This window comes from Morchella importuna (genome assembly GCF_003444635.1).
Source record: "Morchella importuna strain M04M26 chromosome Unknown Morimp01GS004, whole genome shotgun sequence".
Taxonomy (NCBI): Eukaryota; Fungi; Ascomycota; class Pezizomycetes; order Pezizales; family Morchellaceae; genus Morchella; species Morchella importuna.
In genome coordinates, this window is record NW_025763401.1 from 1,406,539 (window position 1) to 1,424,646 (window position 18,108).

At 47.2% G+C, this 18,108-nt stretch overlaps 7 protein-coding genes across 7 annotated transcripts; 4 read left to right on the forward strand and 3 right to left on the reverse strand.

Annotated features, from left to right (window-relative positions):
• Positions 1 to 935: 935 nt before the first annotated feature.
• LAJ45_02530 (uncharacterized protein) lies at positions 936 to 3,793 on the forward strand (the record flags this gene model as incomplete). Its single annotated transcript, XM_046112121.1, has 4 exons — positions 936 to 1,950; positions 2,008 to 2,252; positions 2,306 to 3,226; positions 3,281 to 3,793. 4 exons carry the CDS (start codon positions 936 to 938, stop codon positions 3,791 to 3,793), a joined length of 2,694 nt encoding a protein of 897 aa, XP_045975021.1.
• A 1,110-nt stretch (positions 3,794 to 4,903) lies between these two features.
• On the reverse strand, positions 4,904 to 7,834 carry LAJ45_02531 (uncharacterized protein; the record flags this gene model as incomplete). Its single annotated transcript, XM_046112122.1, has 16 exons — positions 4,904 to 5,298; positions 5,351 to 5,718; positions 5,788 to 5,860; positions 5,916 to 6,170; positions 6,232 to 6,301; positions 6,367 to 6,400; positions 6,457 to 6,470; positions 6,524 to 6,604; positions 6,663 to 6,766; positions 6,828 to 6,927; positions 6,998 to 7,012; positions 7,082 to 7,176; positions 7,240 to 7,351; positions 7,406 to 7,618; positions 7,681 to 7,701; positions 7,781 to 7,834. The coding sequence occupies 16 exons, from the start codon at positions 7,832 to 7,834 to the stop codon at positions 4,904 to 4,906; spliced, it is 2,004 nt and encodes a 667-aa protein (XP_045975022.1).
• Positions 7,835 to 9,410: 1,576 nt separating this feature from the next.
• On the reverse strand, positions 9,411 to 11,201 carry LAJ45_02532 (uncharacterized protein; the record flags this gene model as incomplete). Its single annotated transcript, XM_046112123.1, has 5 exons — positions 9,411 to 9,488; positions 9,567 to 10,418; positions 10,473 to 10,478; positions 10,565 to 10,980; positions 11,033 to 11,201. The coding sequence occupies 5 exons, from the start codon at positions 11,199 to 11,201 to the stop codon at positions 9,411 to 9,413; spliced, it is 1,521 nt and encodes a 506-aa protein (XP_045975023.1).
• A 440-nt stretch (positions 11,202 to 11,641) lies between these two features.
• LAJ45_02533 (uncharacterized protein) lies at positions 11,642 to 12,109 on the forward strand (the record flags this gene model as incomplete). The annotated part of the gene is made up of 2 exons (XM_046112124.1): positions 11,642 to 11,936; positions 12,003 to 12,109. 2 exons carry the CDS (start codon positions 11,642 to 11,644, stop codon positions 12,107 to 12,109), a joined length of 402 nt encoding a protein of 133 aa, XP_045975024.1.
• An 813-nt stretch (positions 12,110 to 12,922) lies between these two features.
• Positions 12,923 to 13,725, reverse strand: LAJ45_02534 (uncharacterized protein; the record flags this gene model as incomplete). Its single annotated transcript, XM_046112125.1, has 3 exons — positions 12,923 to 13,004; positions 13,062 to 13,552; positions 13,621 to 13,725. 3 exons carry the CDS (start codon positions 13,723 to 13,725, stop codon positions 12,923 to 12,925), a joined length of 678 nt encoding a protein of 225 aa, XP_045975025.1.
• A 329-nt stretch (positions 13,726 to 14,054) lies between these two features.
• LAJ45_02535 (uncharacterized protein) lies at positions 14,055 to 16,175 on the forward strand (the record flags this gene model as incomplete). The annotated part of the gene is made up of 8 exons (XM_046112126.1): positions 14,055 to 14,108; positions 14,175 to 14,269; positions 14,369 to 14,944; positions 15,015 to 15,061; positions 15,121 to 15,151; positions 15,202 to 15,537; positions 15,593 to 15,783; positions 15,844 to 16,175. The coding sequence occupies 8 exons, from the start codon at positions 14,055 to 14,057 to the stop codon at positions 16,173 to 16,175; spliced, it is 1,662 nt and encodes a 553-aa protein (XP_045975026.1).
• A 1,013-nt stretch (positions 16,176 to 17,188) lies between these two features.
• Positions 17,189 to 17,745, forward strand: LAJ45_02536 (uncharacterized protein; the record flags this gene model as incomplete). Its single annotated transcript, XM_046112127.1, has 2 exons — positions 17,189 to 17,295; positions 17,373 to 17,745. 2 exons carry the CDS (start codon positions 17,189 to 17,191, stop codon positions 17,743 to 17,745), a joined length of 480 nt encoding a protein of 159 aa, XP_045975027.1.
• Positions 17,746 to 18,108: the final 363 nt, after the last annotated feature.

Below are 18,108 nucleotides of genomic sequence, written 5' to 3' on the forward strand. Positions count from 1 at the left end.
ACGGCAGAAAACAGCGTACTTGTAAAGACCACACGGACAATAGTGTTACTTCAAGTAGAGGATCCTTTTAATCGTCCCAGGTGTAGTGTAAAAACTGACATAGCACCTCGGGGTGAAAAGAGTTTCTCGGCGGCTGGAAGAACTTCTCCAGGAATACTGCCTGCGTATGCAAATTATAGAGTACATGTAGTTACTGATGTCTATTCAAGTCTCTATTCTCCTCTATTTATAAGTTCTAGCTATGTGTTCTTCGCCTGATCTAGCTAGTTGTCTTTATACGCTGTCTTCATCGTTGCTAATAACAGCTCCCCAGAGAGCCACAGAGAGCCACGAGAACCCTACATGCCACACTGTCTGGAATATTCAGTCGAGGAGAAGGTCGATATCAAGTATCGTTTGTTGAGGTTGTTAAGTATGAGCCTGCGAGCAATGACCTACTTGTCGTGGCATGGTAATGTCCGCCAGAGGGCGGTCGTCATATTAGTCTCCTTGGAATCTTTCCCGCTTCGTCTATTCACTGGTTGACGATCTTTGCTCCTAGTTAATTCGGGGTCCGGAGGTGACAGTTACTCTTTCCGGTAGTATTGGAACCTGCGAATGATTGTTCATGATCCAGGAAGAATATTCTGCTACATCAACGAATTCCAAGAAAGTTCAACCATACTCTGCTGAAGGCACAAAAAAAAAAACTTGTAAAGAATTCTCAGATACGGTCCAGAGGCAGCAGGTAATCCTCACTTCACTACTCAACTGCAGACCCACCGCCAAGCTAACCCTCCATGCGCCTGCAGTGCGGCTCTTCCCACGCCCTACCCACCCACGCCAAGGCACCCACAAAATTTTCCGTCCCATCCAAATATTCTCTTTTTCCACCACAAGCACCAACCTCACCAACCACGCCCACCACCAGCTCAATTTCTCTCCCACCAAGCAGGATGACGCACGTCTCCCTGCACCGCTGTCGTTTCGTCGACTACACCCCCCCGCAGATCACCTCTATCGCATTTTCACACCCTTCAACCCCATCCTCCGCGCACCCCCCGCCACCGACGCTCCGCGCCGCAATCGGCCGCACAAACGGCTCCATCGAGATCTGGAACCCGCTCGGCAGCTGCTGGCACCACGAGAGCACGCTGCAGGGCGGCCAGGACCGCTCCATCGAGGGCCTCACATGGGTGCAGGACCACGATGCCACCGCCGGAAAGGGCGCCCTGCGCCTGTTCAGCATTGGGTACTCGTCTGTTGTGACGGAGTGGGATCTGGCTGCGGGGCGGCCCAAGGCGCATCTTGACTGCAACGGCGGCGTTATTTGGAGCATTGCTGCGCAGCCGCGCTGGGCTGGTGCCGGTGCGGGGGAAGAGGGCGGCGAGGAGGAGACCGCGCAGAAGATTGTCGTGGGCACAGAGGATGGGGCGTTGACGGTGGTGTCCACGGCTGGCGGAGAAATGACGTATGTGAGGGGTCTGATGAGGGCTGGTACATCGAAGTCGAGGGTGCTCTCGTTGGTCTGGAAGGACCGGTATACGGTGGTTGCGGGGATGGCGGACTCGACGATCCGTGTGTGGGATGTGAGGTCCGGAAGGTCTACATCGAGGATGTCGCTGAATAAAGAGAAGGGCAGAGAGGTCCTGGTTTGGTCGGTGAAGGTATTGCTGAATGGGGATATTGTCTCGGGAGACTCGAGGGGTGAGGTCTGCTTCTGGGATGGGAAGAACTACACCCTCCAGCAGAGAATCAAGAGCCATGAGGGAGACTGCCTAGCAGTTGAGGTTGGCGGAATCAATGGCGATACGGTCATCTCTGGCGGTGTCGACATGCGTACCATTGTCTACAAGCACATTGGTGGTGCAAGACGGTGGGGACAGACCGCGAGGAGGAGATTTCACAAGCACGATGTGAGGGCAATGGCTGCCTATGAGTGTGGCAAGTTCAGTGCAATCCTTTCTGGAGGTAATATATACATCCTATCTATAACCCTCATCTAGCTGTCTTTAACTCGGAATTCAGGTGTCGACATGACCCCCATCGTTATCCCCTTACGCCAATTCGGCGCAGAGCACCAGCTGGCTCTTCCTGCGATCCCCCAGACACCAATAATTACCACAGTCCCGGAACACCGCTTGATGATGTCCTGGTGGGGACGGGAAATCAAAGTTTGGCGTATCGAAGAGCTCGATGGAGACGAGATGTACCCTCTCGCCGGTCAGGACGAGGAGCGCGGTAGAAAATTAATTAGTCGCATTATGCTTAGTGTTCGTTTTAGTCCACCCCCAATTGACTTCCCCCAATGCTTATACAAATATAGAACGAAGAGAACCTCACATCAGCGACAATCACTCCTGTCCCCGAAAGCGAAGACTTCGTTCTCGCAATCTCAACAATTGCCGAAATCAAGCTTTTCCACCTCAAGTCCAGCTCCTCCGAAGCTCTTCGAGTCCGGAAAATCACAATACCCACTACCCTAACCCTCGAAACCTCCGAAGAAGACGATGAGTCCGACGACGAGCCCGACGAAATCGAGCTCGCAAAAGAAGGCGCCAGGCTCATCAAGTTCTCTCCAAACGGCAAATCGCTTCTGGTAATCACCCCCGACTCACGCATTCTCACAGTAGTCCTCACCATCTCCGGCGGTAAATCACCCGTGTCATTTGCTGGCAGCGTACACGAGCTCGCGCGACAAGACCGCCCAACCCCAGCAGTCAGCAAACAGCTCATCCACAACTTCCAGCAGCGCTCCAAGAAGGGCAAGAAGCGCCGGGTTGAAGAAGGCTCCCTCCACCCCTACGACCGCACCATCAACCGTGCCACCTTCTCAAGCAACAGCAGCATCCTCGCCGTCGCCGACCTCAGCGGCTGGATCGACACCTTTGTCCTCAAATCCGGCGTGTGGTGTGCCAACGAAAACGGCATCACACTCCCCAAGCTCAAATCCGCCGCCGTAGCGATGGAATTCCGCCCCTACGTACCCCCCACCACACCCCCGCAGCTCACAATTACCGAGAAGGGCGTCGAATTCGAAGAGCTCCCCGAGTCCCAAACCCCAGACGACGAAGACCGCCTCCTCGTCGTCACCGCAAAAGACAACCACATCCTCGAGTTCAACATCCTCCAAGGCCGCCTCTCCGACTGGTCACGCCGAAACCCCTCCGAGCGCCTCCCGCACGACTTCAGGATACAGAAAGACCGCGCCGCCGGCATCGTCTGGGAGGTCTCATCGCCAGGCAGCGTACGAGCTTGGATCTGGGCAGCGTCGTGGGTATGGATGTTTGACCTCTCGCAGGACCTCCCCGCCGCAGAAGCAGCCGAGGAGGTCACAGGCCAGAAGCGGAAGCGCGACGCAAACGGCAGCATCAAGGCGCCCAGCGAATACGCCGCGAAGGGTGAGAGCGGAGCCGGTGACAAGGTCCTCCTCGGACAGTCCCGTGGTCTTGTCTTCTCTGCCCCCGCAAAGTCTGAGAAGTGTGTTATCACCTCCGACGATGAGGACGACAACGACACTGAAACGCCCTTCAAGCTCATTCGCGATAAGGATGAGGACGATGAGAAAGAGGATGAGGACGAGAACCCGCTGAGCAATGGCGATAGCAAGAAGCTCTCAAAGCCGCAGCGGAATAAGCCGTTCTGGAAAACAAACCGGTACAGAAATCTCATGGCCTTCCTGCCCGTCGGCAGGAAAGACGAGTTCACGTGGGGCCCATCTGGAGAGCGCATTGAAGCCATGGAGATGGTTGTGGTGGAGAGGCCCAGCTGGGATATGGAGATGCCGCCGAGGTTTTACCAGGGGACTGCTTAGTTATGTAGTTTAGTTTTCTTTTTCTTTCTAGTTTAGTTGGCTAATAGTTAGATCGCGGTGGAAGTGGAAGTGGGGTTTGGGGCGGGGGGGAGTGGTGTGGTGGGTAGGAAAAGAAAAAGTTCTGTTGTATGTTTTTATTCCCTTAGGTTCTTCTTTTCTTCAGCTTCTTTTTTTTGTAGTATAGGTATGAAATTTGGGGAGCGGTTGTTTGGTGCTGTGTCATACATTTTACTGGCCATGGGGTCGCTGCCGAATGTTGGTGCGAGTGAGATCTGGTGACGGTGATGGTGCGATGGGCTATGCGTGCGCTTGATGGGTTATGCGTGTATATACTTATGTAGGCGCCGGGCGGCCTATTTTGTGGCTTTTAGTCTTGCGGTATGTGTTCCATTTGCATCACTGGGGGCTGTTCGGCAGTGCCAGATTGGAGATTAGCCCTATATATTACTTACTAGCATATATACATGTATATAGCCATCAATCGCTAGAAAACTACTCTCCTTCTAACGGTGAATTAATTCTCCAATGTGGAATTCGAGAAATACATTTGCGACACATCTTATCACTCGTAGTTGCTAAGGGTAAGGGTTAGTTGATACGCTAACGTTGATTGATGATTCATTACATGTAGTTGTGTGCAGCTACGAGAATAACAGTTGATACATTATTTAGCTAGCTAGCAGATTTGAGCTGAGGTTTATTACTTATAATATGCACAGCTAGGATACTCAACCGGCTCTTTATCAGATTCTGTGTAGATAGCACTGGTGTGGAATGAAGAGCTTGACGGTGGGTACATGTATCTAGCTACGTGTGGAGATTTGGGTTTGGAGTTTCATGCATCACTTTTCCGTAAATTTTGCCCTTGTGGTTTGTTTGGACACTGCTGTGGGTGTTCCTGGGCGACTGCCAGAGGCGTTCATACTTGTTTGGGCGTTAGTAAAATAAGAATTGAGTTATCTGGATATACGGGAAGTAATAAGTTAAGGTATGTAATTTTCTGGGGTGTAAGATGTTACGTGTAGTCAAAACTCACAGGACGATCATAAGAATTTGGAATGTTATATTAGTAGCAACACGACATTGATAGCTATAAACTAACTGACGAACCTACTCCGAAGCCCCCAACCTCCCGATCCCCAACTCCCCCTTCGCAGCTCTCGAGCTAGTACTCTTATCCACCTTTTTCAACGGCCTATACACAGGATTCCACATCTGACCCTTCACCCAATCCAAAAGATCCTCATTATCCACCGGTATGTCTTCAATCCTATTCAAGCCCTCTTCGACCGCCTGTTTGATAACCGCACAGGCTATCTGTGCGCTGATCCTTCGTACATCCTCTACATCTGGCAGGAGCGGCCTTGTGGGGTCTTTTAGGGCGGGCGATTGTGCTGCGAGACTGGCGATTGCTGCGACGAGCATTTTGTCGCTGAGGCGAGTTGCGCGGGAGAGGATGCACCCAAGACCGATGCCCGGGAAGGCAGTGGCGTTGTTGCATTCAGCTGTATGGTGTGTTAGTATTACATTAAATCGGCATTTCCCCGGGAAACATACCAATGTCAAATTTCTTCCCATTATGTTCAACCGGCGGGAAAGGAGACCCCGTAGCCACAAGCGCCTTCCCATCGGTCCAGGCATATATATCCTCCGGGCTCGCTTCATGGAGCTTTGTTGGATTCGAGAGGGGGAATATTGCAGGCCTTTCCACGTGTTTTGCCATCTCCTTTACAACTTCCTCCGTGAATGATTTTGGGCGAGTGGAGCAGCCGATGAGAACGTGTGGCTTGACTTCGCGGATGATTGTCACTAGGTCCTTAGTATCTTTGGAGGACCATTCTTCGTCTTCGCGGGCGTAGGTGGTTTGTGCGGTGGTTAACTGATCGCCGTGGGATTTGAGGAGGAGACCGGGCTTGTCGACCAACCTGTGGTGGTATGAGTATTAGGTATTGAGTGTTACATGTCTCAGTGGAGTGGAGTTATTCAAAACCTACCAGACTTGTGCAGTCGCTTCCTCTTTACTCTTGCCTCCTGCCGCCACCGCATCCCTAAATTGGTCGGCAATTCCTATCATATAGCCCCGTCAGCACTCTATAAGTCACCCTCCAAATAGGTATGTTACCCGTTCCCGCAGTTCCTGCTCCAAACATGACCACTCTCAAATCCTTAACCTCCATTTTCGCAACCTTCGCAGCTGCCATGATAGCCGCCATAGTAACCACCCCCGTTCCCTGTACATCGTCATTAAAACACGTCAGCTGCGGCCGGTATTGCTCCAACAGTCTCCTAGCATTCTGGAGTCCAAAGTCTTCAAAGTGAAGCATGGCCTTTGGGAACTGTTTCTTGACCGCCTGGACAAAGATTTCTATGAATTCATCTTTGGTCGTTTAATTAGCGCGAGTGATATTATATGAATGAAGTTGAAGGGGGGAGTGTACCGTATTCTGCGCCCCGGACCCGGGGCTGGCGAAGGCCGAGGTAAAGTTCGTCTTCGATCAGGACTTTGTTCTATGACAATGCTTTAGCTACAAGAGCTTCCAGGGGATGAACATAGTTGGGACCCATATTCGTACATTTGTACCACAGTCTAAAACTACTGGAAGTGTACTTGTAGGGCATAATCAGCTTATGTTGATAGATAAGGTTCACTGACTCAAACTTACCGATTTGGATGTACCTAATTTAAATATTAGCCCGTTCAATATGAGATTAGGGGGCGAAAGTACTCACCCCTGCACAAAGCGTCGTCAATACTAGCTTTGCCGTACTAATGCCAATCCCGCCTACACCTTGATCCCCAATACCTAAAATCTTTACGGGCATAAATTTAGCTTTTCGCCAACCAGAACATACGGAAAATCAAACAAACCTCCTCGCCATCAGAAACAACGATGTAGTCAATATCTTCCTCCTTACCGAATTTGCTAAGTATCGGCCCTATGTTATCCTTTTCGAGTATATTGAGAAAGCAGCCTATGAAAGTTACATAGCATTAGGTATGAATCTTTATTGGTAGAGGGGAATCCGAGCTGACCATCAGGTCTACGGAATAGGCGAGAGTAGTTTTCGATTGCTTCCCCCTCGGTGGGCGTGTATATCACGCTGAACATTTCTTTAATATGCGTTCCGATAAGCTAGAAGAAGAAGAAGTTCTTGTTAGGTTTGCTCGTTTCTTCCCTCCAGGCTGTTCCTTAAAAGTGTTACTTTGTAGTATAGAACCTATATGTATTAGTAAGGTTAGTACCAATAATAAAGTTATAAATACTAATTTATCCGAGTAATACATACATCATTCTGGTACTTCATGCTAGTCATGAAAGAGTTTTTCGCAAGCGGGCTATCGCGGGAAGAATATTGTCCGTAGGCTCTCTCAACTTGTTCCTCTACAGACAAGCTATCAACAGCTATACTTCGTTATATGCATGCTGTATTGAGAACTCCCTCACCAAGTGTATGAATGGCGACTGGCAGCATCCCTTCAAGTCCAAAATCCTTACGCTCTTGGACCGTAAATGCAGATCCTTTATTAAAGAACGAAGAATTAAGAAGTGCTCTTCCCTACACTACTGTCAGAGCTATATAATCAACTTCTGCAGGTTTTAGAAAACACACCTCTAAAGCGCATTCCAACGGCCCTTTCGCAGCCAGGGGATAATCTTCCAAAGCGCGCTTCTGAGGCATTGTTGCAATTGGCTTGAATCTGATAGATGATTTGAGTGAAGCGGTTCTTTCTTTGATAATCACGAACGGCCGTTTCTTTGCGAAATACGCGATTGATGCTGAGAGACTCATTGAGTGGTTTGGGCTCCGACAGTTTTCATATGCCTATAATATACAAATATTAGCAAGCGGGGTTCTATCTATTTTGGCCGGTGACGTAGATACACCTCTCCGGGTATGCTGGGGCCCTAACCGGGGTGCAGTGGCATTCAGGGATCAGATGTCACTAAAAGCTTGTTTGGCACGCAGAAAAAGGAAATAAATTACGGGGAGATACGTCAAGCCAGGACCACGGGACAGCACTTTGAGGGGTGGATACATTGGCCTTAAAATGATCCGTTTACACCACTCATACCTGTTGCATGTAGTTTGCTTACAAACCCCCACGGTAAGGGGGTTTTGATAATCACTCCATTCCTACATGTGTGTACATACTCTGTGCTATAGTATATCTTGTGATACTGTTATTCGGGGCCGGGAAGTGGTGTGAAATCGGGAAGGACAATCTAAGTCCGAAACAGAGCAACAGAGGCTAGGTAAAAAAAAATATGTTTCTACCAGCCCCGTCTTCCAAACGGGCCCTACCATGTTTATTGACCATCCTTTTCTTCTTTTTTCTGCTACCGAGGGTATTCTACAGCAAAATCCCACTTGCCGAGGTAACTATATGTGTGTAAACCCAAAGTATACCAACGACTCGCGAGTGATTCTCTGTGAATGATATGGCAGCACCACTCTCCAACCAGAATGAATGATGCATCTACATCCGGGCAGGTAGACGGATTCATAACGCGCCAAGATGAAGGAAGTAATTTTATTGAACTAAACCCCCGAGAAAAACGCCCTACATCATACCGTAAAGTAACAAACAGTATGCAGAAGAAAAATTAAACTTACAAGGCAGAAAATTATTCGACTCTCGGACTAGTTGGCGCATTCGTTTTCGTCTAGGTAATTAATCGCGCGGCGTGAAGTATTTTTTTCTTTTTGCGTTCAAGATCTGCCGACTCAGCCTCCACAGCACAGAGCAACAAACGACTTGTTTACACACACGCAATTTCAAAACTTCAGGGAAAATAAGAACTCATCTTACACCACACTTACCAGAAAGATCACCAGCACCGCGAAAGAGATCAAGCTGGGAAACGGAAAGGAGAAATGAGAGGGGAAGGCAGCTACAAGACATCTAGAAATGATAAATTAAAGTGACAGAGAAGACAATAGAACACCTCAAGACGAAGCCATAATGTAAACAGAGTGGTAAGAAATAAAAAGCAACTGTAAGTTGAAGACCCAATGTGAGACTAACCGTTCAGCGTTCTCGATCACTCCATCGTCCACTGCAAGCCACGTCCCTAAATATCGAATATGTTTCTTTTTCGCTTTCGCTTGTCGACTTTGTTCGCGCTGGCGTCGACTCATTATGCCTGCTCGCTCTCTTTCCCTGTCCTGATAGCTGATCTGGAAGCAGGATGCTCACTTTTATTCTTGGATATTCTTTCAACCCCGATCCCCGTTTTTGTTTCACCCACCTCGCAAGCACCATATACCACGTCTCATTCGTACGTTCTTCCGTCCGTCACATACCGCTGAACTCCACGCGAGAAACAAAAAGATGCACACACACACACAAAAAGAGTAAAGAAAAAGAATCAAAAACACAAAAGATAGAACAACGACTGACCACCGTTCCCGAAAATGATCCAAAAGAATGGAAATTGAACTAAGTTTCCTCATTTCTTGTATTGCTGATTTCGTTCTTAGTTTCGAGTTGGTGAGTTTTCGGGGTTATTCGGTCTTCCGTGGACTGTCAAAGGCAAAAGAAAAAGCAATAAAAGGACAAGAAGAGGAACGAAGATTAAGGAATATCCGTTTATCGTCACCGTCAAGAGCCACCTTATGCTGTAGTCGCAACCTCAACCGACGATTTGGGAGGATGGTACTCATACCTCGGTAGCAAAGCTCTCTTTTCTTCCTGTAAAATGCAAAAACGATATAAGTAGCTGTTGTCAGGAAATTTGGGAGGACCACGAAGCATGGTCAGTTAACTTACCGGACTAATTTCATTATCACCGTAAACCATTTTCGTCTCTCTTTTAGGCTTCTCATCTTTCTTCTTCTCTGTTGGTGGCACAATAACGTTTGAAGTACTTGTATCTGGAATTTCCATTTTAACGCCCTCTACACCTGTTGCTGTCAAAGATGCAGAGCTGTCATTTCTTCCCTGGTGGCCCATTGCCGATCCATTATTCTGCGCATGCGGCTGGTGTGGATGGTGCTGCATTGTAGCACTGAAGCCACCGAATTGTTGTTGAGAATGCGGCTGATGGGGGGAGAACGGCTGCGGTTGCTGCGGCTGACCAAACTGCTGTGAAGGTCCCTGTGGAGGAGGAACATACGCGCCTGGGCCGCCAAACCCACCCTGCTGTTGCTGATGTGCAGGAGGTTGGTTCCAACCTCCTCCTCCTCCACTACCACTGCCACTAGGACCACCTCGGCCGAACCCGCCATTATTCATGCCACCCATACCAGGGTTATTAAAGTTAGGACGAGGAGGCAGTCCTGGGGCATTAGGCCTAGGGGGTAATCCCGGTATTTGGTGAGCCTGTGGGAGAGGTGGAACTGGAGGAACTTGATGGCGTTGTGGGTGTTGTGGGTGCTGTACATGAGGTGGAGGTCCTTGCTGAAATTGATTATGCTGAGGCGGATTGAAGCCACCCGGATTGTGCGTGAAAGATGGATGCTGCGGCTGCTGCGGCTGAAAGCCATTAAAGGACGCTGGTGGCCCACCTCCACGACCAAATTGCATCGGCTGCTGTGGGAAGGGCGGTTGGCCGTATGCAGCTGGAGGGAAAGGTCCTTGGTTTTGTGGCGGATAAGTTGGGGCGGGATATGGTCCAGGTGCCTGTGGAATGGGATAAACACCCTGTTGGAACGGTGGCGGACTAGTAGCTTGTACCTGAGGCTAACACAGAGTTAGTAATTCTTATATCGATAGGCTTATATGTTGAATATAGGTCTGCGAACATATGAAAAATGAAAAGAACCCACATAAGCTCCCTGAGGAGGTGATCCTTGGACCTCGTAAGCTCCCTGGCCTGGACTCGCGCTTCTACCAGGGCTTTGGGGCCCAGGGACCGCGCCGTTACCACTTGTACCTTGTGCTGCTGCCGCCATCGCCTTTTTGTGAGCTTCGAGCTTCTTTTTGATTTCATCAGGGTCAAGATCCTTTGATATGTCGATTTTGGGCCGTTTAGATCCAGCACCAGGTTGTCCTGAACCAGCGCGGCGATCAGCTTCTCGCTGGGCAAAAGCCGACAAAATCCGCTGGTTGTGGGCTGCGACTTCTGACTCGGGGATCCCCTCGGTGCCAAAAATCTCAAGATCGATAGATTCGCGCCCAGGAATCGCATTGTCAACAGCCTCAAGTTGTTCTTTGTGGACTTGCTCCATATGAACCCGCAAGCCTTAATAACAGTTAAAAAGGGCACTCTATTCAAATGGGAAGGCATGACTTACCACCAGCAGTATTCAATCTTCTGCCACATTTTTCGCATTTATAGTGTTTAGCCTTTTGATGAGCGATTAAAATTTTCAAATCGTCAAAGTCGCGTTCACAATAATAGCACCATGGTCGCGCGAGGAGCTCCTCGACTTCGGGATTTGCCCTCTTCTTCTTCTTCGCCATTGCTCCTCACTTACTACTGTTCGGTACGCGTGTGACAGACGAGATGTCTGACTTCTGGTGGGTAGAAAGATATTAACAAGTAAGAGTTTCGTTAGAATACTGGTGATAACGCGGGGGTTGCGCGACACAAGAATTCTTTTGAGACGTGGAGGGAGCGAGAGGGCGGCGACTTTTCTTGATAGGTGCTGTATGGTATGATAAGTACGCCCCCTGACAAACTTCACAGCACCGACGACTTGCGGTGACATCTTCTTGCTGAGTCAGCCACGGCTACGCAGGTTGTCGATCGCTTGGCGCACTACGTTGTTCCCCACATGCATTCGACCTTACCAATTCCATCCGAATAGTATATCGGTAATCAACTCAAACAACACTCGAAAAAGTGGATAGATAAGCAAAGTCACCTCTGCCTATTCAGCCGCTTTTTTGAACTGTTTATCATGTCAGAATCATTTACTTCCGATTCGGACTTGGAAGGGTATGCTTACACACCCGACGCCTCTGTTTCCTCCCTTGAGGGTAGCGCCTCCATGATCGAAATACCCCCTCCAACTCCATCCCATGATTCCGCGTTATCCTCGGTATCTGAGAATGGCAGCGACAGCGACAGCGATGGTGGCTACAACGATGCGGAGGAGGAGTGGCAGGAAAGCCTGAGGCAGTTGGAGCTATTGATGGGCATGGTCATTGTGCCTTTCTTCGGCAAATGGGTTGGGCGAAGGACTGCATACTGGAGTATGTTCTTCTCGTATTTTAGAGTTACTTCCTGTTAAAAACTTTCTAACCCAATTTCACCAATAGCGTGGGCGAAATTCATGACTTGGAAATATCCTGTCGATGTAGTAATCACCAATCGGGCAGCCTTCAACCTTGCAGGTGCCGTTTCCGCCGTTTCGGCGCCATTGTAAGAAGATACCGAGCGGTGTAGACATTTCCAGCGACAACACGGAGTTTAGGGCGTCGTTTTTAAATGTCACTTTCTTTCGACACCTATATGTAATGCGCCCGTAAATGATAGGAGCAGCAGCTGGTGTTGCAATACGCTCGCCGAATTATGATCAAGGTACTCGTGGGCATAAGTATAGCTTACTCTGCATATCACGGCCGCCTACTTATCCCAAGGCGAGAAGTGGTTTGATAATTAAATGCAATACTTTAGGGTACCTTAACTATACGAGTACATGATTAATTTCGATGTTCATGAGAGATCACTCGCAAAATCAGACTCCATAAAAGAATTGATTACTTGAAGAAGAGACCTGTGGGCGCGAGTTTTAAGCCCGTGCCTAAACATGTGCGCATGCTTACCCTCGATTTTCGTACTCTTTTCAGCTTTTATAGAAAGAAGAGCGCATAATCCTTCAAGATAGGGTGCTACACTCACGAGGTGACCACGGATACTATTTGGTGACGGGCAAGGATTTTAGGACTGGTCTTTGACAACGCCATGCTGCTCGATTATACCGCAAACAACCCCTGTCCACTATCATACAGAATCCATCATCACCCAGTAGTGAATGTAGAATTTAACGTACTTATACAAGAAAATTATGATATTTAAATCACAGTTCATCACTCGAGTGTAGTGGTAGTCATGCGTGGCTCTAAGAAAATTCAGAAGCTTGTATCTGCATGTAGTGCGGACATTTAAGTGTGGCAAACATATATTTTGTTTTTCTGAGCGCCTGGTGATAAGGAGTGAGCGTTTATTTAAATAAATTTCAGCCGTGTGCTCGCAGCGTTCTTTCCTCATCTTTCAATTTCTCAATAAGCTTCCCTCTCAAGTAATCACTCAGCCCAAGTCTAAGCAATTAGTAAAACTCTCATATGCTCAAAAGAGTGGAGAATAGGTAGACTCACATGCCCTCGTTTGTAACCAGCCTGTACGAACCACACTCCTCGTATCCTTCTTGCTGAATTTGCCCATTCCCGTCCACCAATACACTTCCGAAAATGTCCTCCGGATCGGGAATCCTCCCAAATGCTGGTGGGTTTCTGGTATCAAATACATGTATATAACCCCCTACACCACCACTACCTGCCCCTCCTTGGTTGTTTGCACCTCCTGCGCCACCGCCATCGCTTGGGGCAGGTGTAGCCCGCCGTTTCCGTGCGCCAAATATAGATGCTCCACCGGGCGAAGCAAATGTTCCTGCTGAAGCTATCACTTCTGGATCAAAGTATACATTTTTCCGGAGGACTAATTGTAAGATTTTGAGAAAATTGCGATTTTCTGTGAAACTATTAGGCGTTGGTGGGATAGAAGTTGTAGTTCCGATGGAAAGTTCGGGGGTGGGAGGGTCTGTTGGAAGCAAAGAAAGGATTTTGCCATTTGACGATGGAATTACATACTAAATAATTCTTTAGCAATAGCTCTATATCTACATGATTCAAGCAACTAAATTGAGAGAGGAAATACGATATGTGGATTATTCGGGAGTGTCGAAATGGATCTAATACCTCCTCCACGAATGTAAGGGCTAGTAATCTGGGACCGTCGAAAGGATCTGAAAAGAGATGACATTGTGGTGTTAACAGTCTTACCAAAGAGTGGTTCTCTGGGATTGCTTGAGGGTTCTAAGGCTAATTGAGCGTATCTCCGGCGCTCTCGAGCTATAGATAGAGGAAGCTGTTTGTTCCGGGACCAGTGACAGAGAGCCCTGCGACCGGGTAACTTCCTCGAACTCTAGCGCATTTGGACCACTGTAAGGGAAAGGATGCATAAAAGCCACACGTCCGTTCTTCGATCCCATAAGGACAACGATCCAGGATCTCTGTTGCATCTCATATATATCCTCGGATTTTTGATTTTTTAGAAAGTTTCTCCAAATCAATTCATTTTAAACTATCACGATGCTCCCTACGCATGCAATTGTTGGCGCAGCCATACCTGCTGATACACCACACGTAAGTCGTTGTACTGCCCTATCCAGCTACACCGATGTACTTCTATGACTCACATAGTAAATCTAGGCAGTAAGTGTGTCGCTACCAACATGGAGAGCAAATGTTGGATACGAAGAGGGTCAAGAATGGGTCATGAGTAAAATGAAGACTGGATATCCAAGGTTGGCAATCTGTCATTTATACTTCTCATAAATACACCCACCAGAACTGGCATACTATGAGTTTGATCAATTGCCCCAGATTAACAAAAAATCCTCCAGATTCTACATCCATAAAAGTATCCAGAAACTTGTACAATCAATCCTCCAGAAGTTCGGTCAACCGGACGAAGATGCCATGCTTTTCCCCTCTCCTGGGGTTGCTAAACAATGTAAGCAGTTCATTAAACAGAGATCTAAAACTATCCCTGCGCCAAATGTTAGGGTCATTGAGCTTGTCTACAACAAATCAAAGAACCCCAAAACACCTAAAGATTCGGAAACTCCAATTTGGTCAGACCTATGTGCAGTACTATTCCCTGCAGAAGAGTTTAAATGCGCCAAGGAGTTCTGGCAGCATAGTGGTGATGGGGTCTCAAGCCGTAGGGCAGAGTTCTGTCAGAGAGAATTTGAGGAAGGTTCATTGGTTGAGAAGAGCTTGGCCGCTGAGCTCGAAGATAACAATCCTACTCCACCCCTAGCCCCAAAAGGGCCGAAGCGCTACTCGCGCCTACCTAGGGTTGATGCTAAGGTGCATTCTCAGAGCGATCTAAATGGGGAAATTGGCGAAGACAGTTCCACATATGTCGAGGAGCGCTTTGGGCGCAACCTTGACGTCGCATTCATCGAGAACGCAAAGTTAGCTATTCGTAGAAGGATTGCAGGCACTTTAAAGTCAAACTTAGCACCTAATGATGCTTTAGAGCAGTCAGATGAGGGTGGAAGACTTGAGGGAGGATTTTCAGAGAATGATGTGTATTTGCACCCAAGCGGAATGAGTGCGATATTCAATACTCATAGGTTTTTGATGTCAGCATTGGGATATAAGAAGAGTGTTTCCTATGGGTATGAAATGGACTTCATGAACCGTCTTGGATTTCTAACACATAATGCAGATTCCCATATATCGATACACTCAAAATCCTCCAAAAATTCGGGCCGGGCTGTTACTTCTACGGCAATGGGTCCCAGGAAGATCTAGATGATTTGCAGGCTAAATGTGAGTCCGGAGAAGAAATACTAGCCTTATTCTGCGAGTTTCCTTCAAATCCGTTGCTTAAAGCGCCCAATCTGGTGCGGATTCGAGAACTGGCCGATAAATACAACTTTGCGGTTGTTATCGATGAAACAGTGGGGAACTTCCTCAATGTCAATGTGCTTCCGTATGCGGACGTGGTGGTCAGCAGCTTGACGAAAGTCTTTAGTGGTGACGCTAACGTCATGGGTGGCAGGTTGGTCTTCTTGAACAATTATTAGGTTTTGTAATACTCTGCTTACCAAAACTAGTTCTGTCTTGAATCCTAAGGGCCGCTATTATCAACAGCTTAAACAGACTCTGAACACTGAATTCGAAGATAATTACTGGGGCGAAGACGCATTGTTTCTGGAAAGAAATAGCCGTGACTTTGTTTCTCGGATCGCGCGCATTAATAAAAACGCCGAAACTATCAGTGATTTACTTAGGCAACATCCACGGGGTAACCTCTACAATCCTTTAAATGCCTCTACTTAACTAATCTTTCATTTTTCTCCAACAGTTAAAGAAGTATACTATCCAAAATATTCGCCTACGAAACCTTACTATGACAACTGCCGTTGCGAAAATGGTGGATACGGAGGTCTCCTTAGCGTGACATTTTATAGCCGTGAAGATGCCATTGCTGTATTTGATACAATGGAAATTTCGAAGGGTCCAAGTCTTGGTACAAACTTCACACTAGCTTCCCCATACACGCTGCTTGCGCATTATGGGGAGTTAGATTGGGCTGCTCAGTTTGGGGTGGCAAGCGATCTCATAAGAATCAGTGTTGGTTTAGAGGAAACGGATGAGTTGGTAGATATTTTAAACAGAGCATTGGCAGTTCTATAGGCCGGTCGGGTAGGGCGTGTCAGATTGCATCGTAGTTAGAGTGTAGATATACCGATATTCCTATAGACTTTAAGGAGCGTTTTCGTTTGATGTAAGTATAGAGAAACCTATCATAATTCCACCCTCTCGAAATTCCATCCCTACCAAACTTCCAGCGGTTGGAGGGGACGATACCTGCAGTTTGTTAACAAATACCTCTCTCTAAACACTATCCCTACGATAATTCTAGCAAAATTCGGCCACTGCGGGGGTGGAATTATGATAGGTTTTGCTGTATACGTATTCATTATCTTTAGGTCGGTGTACAGAGTTTGGAGGAGTTGTGATATTAAGTAGAGAAAGATAACACTTTCTTATTATTAATGGGTGCCCGGGCGTATACAGTGTACTGCATGCATAATTATATAATACTGGCCCACATAGCAAGAGATGCGAGTTTTGTACCTAGAATCAATAAAACTACATGATTTAAAAAAAAAAAAAAAAAAAAAAATAGCAAGAGATGCGCCATGAGGTAACAAGGGGGTCAATCGATATGTGATTGGCCTACCTGGAATAATACATGTAGTGCTAGAAATTGTAACCACATAGATATATGTACATGTAATTTAGGTACCTGTATGCACCTTTCCATGATTGATATATGTAGTACAATTAATTACTTGTATCAAAGGTACATTTACATGTATTCATGCAACCATACATGTACTTATCTATATGTCCATTCGGATCCGGCTAAATTACCCCGTTCTAATGAGTTGTGGGGTTTCCATTGAATTCCCGTATCGTAAACGTTATATAAGCTGTACACCCCGGAAATTATCAGGATACAGTAGTAAGAAGATCACCACAACCCACATTAGCGCATTACTAGCTCTAGCTCAACTATATATTCCGCCGTCACTCAGATCCTCTTCATCCTTCCCACCCCAGCACACCCCCCCCCCCCCCCCAACCACACTCTACCTAAAATCGTCTAATTCCACAAATTCATCAGCCAAAATATCATAAACATGATGTCTTATATTCCCAAGAATCGTATCCAGCTCAGGGAGCTTCAGGCTTCAAACCTGCATGATTTCCACAGAATTTGGTCCAACCCAAATGCCACTAAGTGGACGTAAGAACATCCCCCATCTCCATCCCTATCTAGAATGATATAGTCTTTTCAGGTTCTAATATAAACGTACAATATAGCACCTATGGCAATTGCTCTACTCTATCGCAGAGTCAAACATGGCTTGAGATTCTCCTATTGAAAAATCCATCCTCTCGCAACTACGGTGTCTTTTTAAAAGAATCGTCTCGTATGATTGGTATCGTTGGGTGCTTCCGCACCGACTCTGAAGTCGGGTATATCTTCGTGGAGGAATTCTGGGGCAGAGGTTATGCCAGTGAAGCTTTGGGAAAGTGGTTGGAGACGTATGGTGGGGATGGTGTCATCGGAGCCAAGGTGAAAACAGGAAATGGGGCAAGCGTCAAGGTATTGGGAAAGTGTGGCTTCGTACCTGTGGAAAGTACTGAAGGGGATAATTTCCTGGCATTTGAGAGGAAGGCTGTTAAGGCTTGAGTGATGTTTTATGTTTCACATTGAGTGAATCATGAATGGTCACTCGGGAGTTCTATTCTTTAAATAAACAAAAGTAATAGGTGGATGGGAAAAAGGTTTGCGGGTTTTCAAACGAATTGAATTTAGCTTTTAATTTTAAAAAGGGAATAAGTTATTAATTAATTGTAGAGTTGTAATCGTGGTTTAATAGGATGTAAAGATTACATCAAACCAATGATTGATTAGTAGGATTGGTATTGGCCAGAATATAGCACCCGACCGCACAATATGGGAGGCAGGGCTGAGATCTACAGTTGCAGATATTGGAACAATCACAGAAGTTATTGTCCCACCAGCTCGGGTCACATTCTCCAACACGTATTA